Source organism: Mercenaria mercenaria, chromosome 13 (genome assembly GCF_021730395.1).
Source record: "Mercenaria mercenaria strain notata chromosome 13, MADL_Memer_1, whole genome shotgun sequence".
NCBI lineage: Eukaryota > Metazoa > Mollusca > Bivalvia > Venerida > Veneridae > Mercenaria > Mercenaria mercenaria.
In genome coordinates this window covers 39,694,302-39,703,268 of record NC_069373.1, presented here as the reverse complement: position 1 = coordinate 39,703,268, position 8,967 = coordinate 39,694,302, and the positions used below count along the sequence as shown (strand labels likewise).

At 34.2% G+C, this 8,967-nt stretch overlaps 1 protein-coding gene across 1 annotated transcript; it reads left to right on the top strand.

The window, feature by feature from the left end:
* The first annotated feature begins 2,317 nt into the window (after window positions 1-2,317).
* On the top strand, window positions 2,318-4,916 carry LOC123530176 (uncharacterized). The gene is made up of 2 exons (XM_053520829.1): window positions 2,318-2,546; window positions 4,564-4,916. Exons 1-2 carry the CDS (start codon window positions 2,390-2,392, stop codon window positions 4,914-4,916), a joined length of 510 nt encoding a protein of 169 aa, XP_053376804.1. The 5' UTR covers window positions 2,318-2,389.
* The last annotated feature ends 4,051 nt before the right edge of the window (window positions 4,917-8,967 follow it).

The following is an 8,967-nucleotide window of genomic DNA, read 5'->3' as shown; positions in this document are numbered from 1 at the left end:
TCAAGGGGGGTAATTGTACTGATTAGACGGCGAACACAATCTAATTGTTGATCATGAATGCCGTGCCCGAAAAAAATGTAAGATCTGCGACAAATTTTATTTAAGTCCAAATGGATGTATAAGTTTATTATTCTTTATCTTAGTCCACGTGATAATGGTGGCTCATTTACCATAACTATGTTAGGTAACTGAGCCATTTTGGACAATTCATCACATTGCGTTGTCCGAAAACATCAAAATAACGTTTCGGATATTTTTGCATTTTTGCGCGAAATGTGACATTTGAGAGTTGCTGCCATTTGTTTGCAAGAAAGAAGCTTCATAGTCCTGAAATGGCTCGATTACCTGAATTTCTGACAGCCACAAGCATATCCGTATATATCATCGTCAGCGTTTTCTTTGTATTCTACAAAACATTGAACATCGATAGTTTAACTATATGTTAATGGACTTTGTAATAGTATTTGACTTTGCATTATCTTTAATTTATGTAATAACGATTAAATGAAAAAAAAATGAAAATGAAATGCAATGAAGTGACCATGTATGTGTAATATTTTTTCTTTGCTCTTCCAGGAAATTTTCAGAATTACATATTTTAAGGCTTTTCTCACACTTGTACCAATGCGTTTTGCGAAAGTCTCAGCTTTAGTGTTTCCAGACCTCAGCAGAATAACGACAATAAAATCACTTTACACTACAAGTTATAGTACAAATAATGTTAGATTATAAGACGGTATGAGTATACCACTTTACTAAAAGTAACATTGATATGGCAGAATTGATATGTAGCATGTCCACTTAAAATGTAACTCCCTTTGGGGCCTCATGAATTATATATATCAAAGTTCAAAGAAAATTTACCTTGACGTAGTTTTATATATGCACATTGGATATTATGGAGGATAAACATGCCTTTCTTAAAGACATGGTAATACAAATATAACGTAAATTATAATATAGGGAATCTGATCATCATGTACATGTCGACTGATAGTGAACCCCCATTTTAAGGCCTCTAAATCTTAAATTTCACTTGAAAATTACATTTTATCCTTATTTTATCCTTAAATTATTTGAACCGGTTGGTGATTTGCTCACAGATTATCAGTTTCAAGACAGTGCTCAACTATGTTCCTTATAATGTTTGTTTCATATACGTTATCAATGATGTTACTTTATTATTGTATTTTTATGTGTATGCCGGTACATATGTACAGATACTGTTGTAAAACTGTTTTCTTTGAATGGAGCCTTTTCTGCTAGATCAGTGTCTGTGAACTTGGCATATGATACTAGCACTTGTCTGAAATAATATATACCAAAGGCATTGTGGTCCGCTAGAATCTATGACTGATAATTCGCGGACAGAAAGTAAATAATGATCATAAGGATCGTAATAAAATAACAACAGTTCAGGTAATATATAACTTTAGTCTCCAGCCTTAACTTGTAACCGTAAATGCAGCTTTAGCGATTTGGAAACGAAACTGGACACTGTTTAATTTAGCAGTCGTTTCGTAAAAACTGCGAAACTGTTTGATTTTCAGAACTTTTTCAAAACATTAATTATACTACAACTTATGAATCTTGTTGATGTATATGATAATCTTCTCAGCTATTATAATTATATTTTGAGCATGCTTAAATTTATTTAATAGTAAAATGCACGGAAAACATAAACATTTTTTTGTGTTAGTTGAAGTTTTTCTTCCTGCGATCCATATCTAAATTATGATTGACAAGAAAGTACAATGTATCTACTTCTTTCTATAGGTATCCACGATATTTGAAATTTAGTTTGTTTGAAGAGGCAAAGTTATTATAAAGAAACTCAAAACTAAGAGATCATATCAAGCGGATGGAAGAAGAGCGAACAAATGTGTTTACAATAAACTGATGTAATGATACCATTGTAAGTTTAAAGCAACTTATGTCATTTAGAAGCTCATTTTTTACTCTGACTCATGTAATTGTAAGAATATTTGATTATTTGAGCAATCAATCTTGAAACAAACTTATCCATAAGTGTATGCATGGTTATGTACATAACACAATATAAACAGACAAAGGAAAACAATACAAAAAAAACCGGAAAAACAACAGACACTAAAAATAGCATAGAGGGCCGCCGTTCTGAAACGGTTAGTGGCAATAACACCACTTGTGGGCTTAAATCGGATTAAACCATGTTTCTACGAAGAACTTAACTGCATCCTTTAATCAGCTGTTTTCCCTGCCTGTTTCACTTACAAAAAAAACTCAATATCTGAGACGAGGCCTTTAATGTTAAACCACAAATTCTTCCTTTTCCCCCGATAGCCATCCGATATTTCGTATTTTGAACGAAAGCCGGTGACAAATCTGCCTAAAAATTCTAAACGACAACATGCCAATAATAAGGCTGTTAATAGTATTTTTAGTGTATAAAAGTGTGCTTTCAAGTGTAAATGGAAATAATAGCAACTCTGAAAATGATTCCAAAGTTCTTCAAATGCTGATTGATTGTGGAGGGAATGTTGCATCTCTAAGAAATGAGCTTCAAGGTATGTTACTTTTATTGCTAATGTTTTCTTTTGATATCCTAAATATCTAGTCAAAGTAAAATCTATTGCAAGGACCAGAAATTTCAATTAAAGTTTAAACAGCTATCAGTAGTAAAATTGGTGTTTTTCTGATATAACGTCATCATTCAGAAAATTAAGAAATGAAATGTTTTTGGAAAATGCAAAATGAACGACAAAATGGGATCGGCAAATCCATGAATCGCTAGCGATTCATGTTTTAATTTGCCAATCCGATTCTCCCTGACTATTATACGAAGACGTCGTCAAAACAGCGGCCCGTTATCACTAAGCTGCATTGACATCACGTTGGCGTCTTTCCTTTCGCTGTTCATACAAAATTAACGTCAAATTCTTCAAAGGAAAAGAATAGTGCGAATGTAAATATCAGATTTTAGTTATATCAATTTTTCGTAGGGATTTAAAACTAAAATAGAATCAGTGGAAACTCCTCCGGTCGCTCAACACAACAGCAGGCTTGGTTTGATTAAACTTGTTCATAGACGGTAGTGGAAATGCATGCTACCGTCCATGCCCTCTAGTTCCGACTTGGCAGAATGTCAATGACAAAATGAAAAATAAAGGAAAATGATAACGATCACGACAGTGTTTTTCATGGTCACGTGGTATTTGCAATGATTATTGTAGCGCTAATGGAAGTGATATGTGCCGAGAGTCTGAACAATGTTATTGTCAAGCATTGCTGTAGGCATGTATAAGGCTATATACCAATAAAAGAAATCGTTCTTTATTTCATATAAAATTCAGCTACTTCAGAACAATTTTGATACAGTTTCTAGATTTTCACTCCGTCGTACACCTATTTTCCACAAGATATCCATACATTTTCTTCAAGAAAACGAACAAAACAGGGTGTTTAATAGTACATGTATGCAGTGAAATGCAAGTCAGCTGAAGTCAGGTACCCTCAGAAAGCGGTCCGCAGAATAAACACCCTACTTTAGTTTTCAAGTAAACAACTCAAAAACATGCGAATATTAGCATGAAGAGTGTCTTATTTTATGTAAAATTCATTCCACGAGTGAAATAATGCCCATTTGGCCCAGGCTTACGCGCAAATGCGCGATCAATGGAAAAATTAGAATCTAGTATTTATTAGGGACTTCTTTCGAATACACCACGTAAGCACATTTGTGACCGAATAACTGCTGCCACTCCGGCATCCAGTTAATCCGGTACTACTCGAAAAAGTACCAATGTAAGTAGGCACCCAACACAGAACACGTCTAGCCTTTATATCATTTGCAACCAGAAACCGAACCCGGATAACAAGCTTTGTAGTCCAAACTGTTAATCACAATGTTGCATTTGTTACGGTCGCTTACGCATAGAAAATCTCTGACAACTGTGCCATGGAGTCGACTCTTTGGTTCAGTAGTTAGAACACTGGACTTAAGCGAACTAAGTTCGAATCCCGCCAAAGGCAGTTGGGATTTTTCTACATAAAGTGCTATGTTATTTGATTTGTTTCGGCTGAAAGTCATAAGACTGGGTCTCGTTCAGGAATCATACCGGAAATCTCGTGCAGAAATGGCACTTTCTCTGTCAAAATGGCATAACTGATGACTTTTTTAAGAGGGATGGGGGGGGGGGGGGGGGGGGAGGTTACAGTCGCTAACGAATAGCCTGTACGATTAAAGCCAATCTCTGACCACCGCGTAAGGAAGTCAACTCTTTGGCTCATTGTTTAGAGCATTGGACTAGCACCAGAGCGACCCGGGTTCGAGAATCCCGCCACAGTCAAAACATGCTTTTTGATTTGTAACGGCTAAAAGGCGTAAGTCATTCTACAATGAATTTGCAAACAAAAGGAAGAGCCTTGGCTATCTTAAACAAAATGAATATGTAACAGATTCAGCTGAAAATCTTTTGAGACTCTTTCCTTTTACAGGGATCAAATATTACATTATAAGTATGTAAACATGCCGTGACTAACTTGTTTGACTGAAATTGACATTTGATTCTATTTACACTGCAGACATGAAAGATAAGTTAGAAAGACTGCGTTCAGAGACAGCAACGGACACCTACATTAGATGGGGAAGATCTTCTTGTCCTAGCGGAGCAGCAAACGTTTATGACGGGTTTGTTGCGGGGTCATATTATAGCCATAGTGGAGCAGCTGCTAATTATATTTGTCAAAAAAGCCAAATTCAATTCTCACTCTTAAAATCCTCGTTACGTCAGTTATATATACGGAGTACGAAACTGCCGGAAGTATTTGGAACAATATCTATGACCATGAGGTTCTATGTGCCGTTTGTCACATTCCGCGTAGCAGTGTCATCATGGTTTCTGGAAGAGACGACTGTCCTGAAAATTTTAAAGTAGAGTACAGAGGTTATCTTATGTCTGGATATTATGCTCATACTGCAGCAACAGAATTTGTCTGTGTGGGAGATCATCCTGAAACAACCCCATATTCGAGCGCAAATAATAACAATGGGAATTTATTTTTATTTGTTCGAGCTATTTGCAGTTCATTAAAATGTCTGCCATATAAAGAAGGAAAGCAGATCACATGTGCCGTGTGTTCCTATTCTCCATAAAATAAAAGTACAATTTAAAATTCGAAAATAATAATGTGTCCTCCTTTTAAGTTAATTCTGCTTTACAACATAGTCTATACATTAAGGTTTGATTAACCGTAGGTGACGTCTTCACGTCCGGAAAACATAAGAAGTTTAGACTAATTATACGGAAACATGTACATGTACAATTTATTTCACTATATCATAGACTATATGTTTATCTCCAAACGTTAAAAGGTTCGCTAAAATATACATACTAACATAGCAGAAAAATTATTGTGATTTTTCTATAGTGAAACCTAGTGCGAGGTCTAATTTCAAATTTGTCTAGCAAAAGATCGAACACGCTTGCCAACCTTTGTAAGCATATTCTGAAGCTAAAACAATCAATGTGTGCGCATGCGTGTGCATGTGCTTTCAGGTTTACATCTATTTCAACAATTTTTCAGTCATATAAACAACGGCATATATCTGCATATATTATTTCAATAAAGTATGTGAAAGATCCTAGAAGGATAGTATACAACCAAGCAAAATAATAGCAGAACGGTTTGACAGAATCTGAATATCAGCAAAAGTGAATAATATCTTTTAATTCTAGTTTAAATTGGAAACAAGGAGAACGATGTTATTAAGAATCCTTGTTTATTCAACATGTTTCTCCTTTTCGTGTGTCTCTTTTACTTTTGATAAATACATAGTCATATGGGAAATGTGTGTATATTCAATCATTTTAAAATAGTGTACATCATTTTACAATTCGATGCAACGCTATGATTGGCAGTTCCCAAAGCCCACATAGACTTAACTGCTTTGATACTTGCCTTCTAGCCTATTTGGTTATTTGGTGGGGCCTTAATAGTGTTTGTCTCCTTGCTATGCTTTCTTCAAAAGCATTAAGTATGTGTATATTTGGACTTTCTTTTACATATCGTATATGTTTTCACGAATATTTTCATGCTTTGCATATTGTGCCTATAGTTGCCGATATGTACCGAGCTCATTTACACTGCCCTGCAACATGGTAGGGGTAAAAAGTGACCGTTTCGCATACTGACCGTTCCAAGGCGATGCACCACTGAATTTCTTTTCGAAATACATATTTGTTTACCTTTGTCCATGTTTTATGTGTTTATTTGTATATGTCTATCGTCCACAGATACATATATATGCTGATGAAGGTTTTTGTTCTCGGGGGATGCGGGCATAGAACACGACTACTGCGATTGATTCTTGTCTTTGTCATCATATTTACAAACAATAGTAATGATATGAACTAAAATCATAAAATCTTGAAAACCGGTTAGTGAATGTAACAATCTTAAAACATGTTTTCAGTTTTGTAAAGTGAGTATAAATGTAGGCTGAATTTGCTGAATTGTTCCAAGAGAAGATGAAACACTTGTATTATATAGGCGGATATGCCAAATATTTTTTGTGCACATGACAGCTTGTGACATTAACTATCGTCAATTATAAATTAAACCTAGGCATTTTGTTGTAGTTTTTCCCTAGGAAAATATAAGATGATCATCACGTTGTTGTTGCTATGTAGGCAGGAACCATTCTTCCTAAACTTTGCAAAGGTACTTATTCGTAAGTAAATTGTTTGAATTACATAAGTTAGGAAATTAGGATTTTAAGTGAATTTTATATGAGAACGTGTTGCTTTAATTTAAGTGGTCCGTTTTAAAACGTCACATCTCAGGTGATGCTATCATGGTATTAAACTGATGAATGGCATGATTTCTATCGTTTATTCTTTATTTTTAAAATAATATGTGCTATTTTCAAATCAGTTAAGAGATTTTAAGAGATACAACGTTTTAACTCACGAAAGAGAGAAGGCTACCCTGCAGAATTTGCATGATCAATATATTTATCACTTATTATAACATTTAAATCCCATTTCTGTTTTACGAAATGTAGATATCGACATGATCCATGATAAAATGAAATCAAGTCTGTAAATACGAACAACCTTTCTAATGAAGCTAAAGTACTCTTACTTCTGTAAAAGGTTTGGAAAGTGCGTCTATTGTTGAATCTTCCTAATTATAGTCGTACGTAAAAATTTAGCTTGCTTTATGAAGTTATTACTGACAGATCGTTACGAGACAAAAGACAAAAGTCGGTGGCAGAGATATTTCTGAAACAACATACTTTCGAAATAGATGCTTACGATATCTTAAAAAAAACACACAACAATGTCTTGTATAAAATAGAAACTTAGTAAAAGGTTGCTTTTAACACAGTATGATGGTGCAGAAGTTGTTACTATTTAAGTCTGTATTCATTCAGTAAGAATACATACTGATTTGATTAGTGGAAAAGCTTTCAAAAGAAATATAATTTGTCTCCTTCTTTTTTCTACAAACTTATTCCCCAGATAAACCAACAAATGCTCGACAGTCAAAATGTTCGTGTTATATCGACGTATATAACAATTGTACAAAAAATATTTTGATACCTTTTGTCAATCAGCTTTAATCTTTGAGGCAACATCTTGACATTCAATGTTTTAGGGGTTTACCAGTGAACGCCTAGTTTTGACAAAAAGGCACAAATGTATATTCTTTTAAGCAAAGTTATCATGGTTATCGAAAGACTTTTCTTCCTGATCAGTATCTAAGCTATATTGTCATAAAATGTATTGTTCTTCAACAAGTAAACATATTTTTAATGAGTCATATACTTACCAAAACAGAATCATACACATATTTGTATTACCAGGTGATCTCAATTGACACCTGGCTATCCAGATCACGTGATCGGTACACCAAAATGCGCCTTGATGTTTTGATCCGGCTATTAGTGTGTTTCGAATCAATGTGCGTGCAACTAGCCCGACAGAAACGATTACATATCAAGGGAAGTCGGTGTACCGGGCGAAAACGGGAAACACGATTGAGCCCCTATTGATCCATATTACAGTTTATTATACTCACTTTTGTCTACAATGGTAAAATCCCATTACCAGAAAAAGAGATATTTTGACTATCAGAAATAAGTTCAATCTTTTTGACACGTGACCAAGGGAAAGTGACTGCCAGGTCATGTGACCGCGCTGATATTTTGAAAGAACCTTTTCTTGAATTTGGCAAAATCAATTGATTTATGTTAACGGTATTGTATGAAAATGTAGAGTTTATTAATTCCTGATGCAGGAATCAGTACATTTCACTTGTCACCTTACCATTTCACTATTTTTCTGTTGTAACAACACATTTAGAAAAAATCTAAGGAATAAATTGCTTATTAAGTACTGGAAATAAGATATTGAAAGATATATATATCTTTGTCAAGCCGTGTGCTTTCCCATAATAGCTCTTTCAAATACATTTCCAGTATAAATATTATCATGAAAATATGTATGAAGAAAGTGGGGTACTGTTATCAATTATTAATGATGGTTTAAATATAAAGAATGAATTTAAGAAAATTTCTTTTGCCAACTAAGAAAACATGCATTATGCAACTACTATTACTTTTTTATTTAAATTACTAAAGAAAGCAATGAGGACTGCAATACATTTGCTTTGTTAAGTCTTGTCATAACAAAATGTACCTATGTTATAGTTCATGCGAGCAATAAAGCTTATATAATATATAACTGTTTTAGAATTTTCGGAGTAGATACAGTATTGGAAGATATGTATGTATATGTTGTTATCAATGAATACTTTTGTTTCTGTTGGAATAAGTCACAACGACACAATGTAAGTAATATGGAAACTTTTCCATCTGAACATTTTCTTTTCACACATACGCAGACGCCTGGGTAGAATCACTGACTTTTCATAAGACAGTTGGATAGCTTCCTGTCACGATGAAATTCACTTCCATGTCGA

Excerpts from the sequence above, each read along its gene's own strand:
- LOC123530176 (XM_053520829.1), top strand. The coding sequence starts at position 2,390 with ATGCCAATAATAAGGCTGTTAATAGTATTTTTAGTGTATAAAAGTGTG. Across the intron at positions 2,547-4,563 it reads TCTAAGAAATGAGCTTCAAG|ACATGAAAGATAAGTTAGAA; the intron begins GTATGTTACTTT and ends TTTACACTGCAG.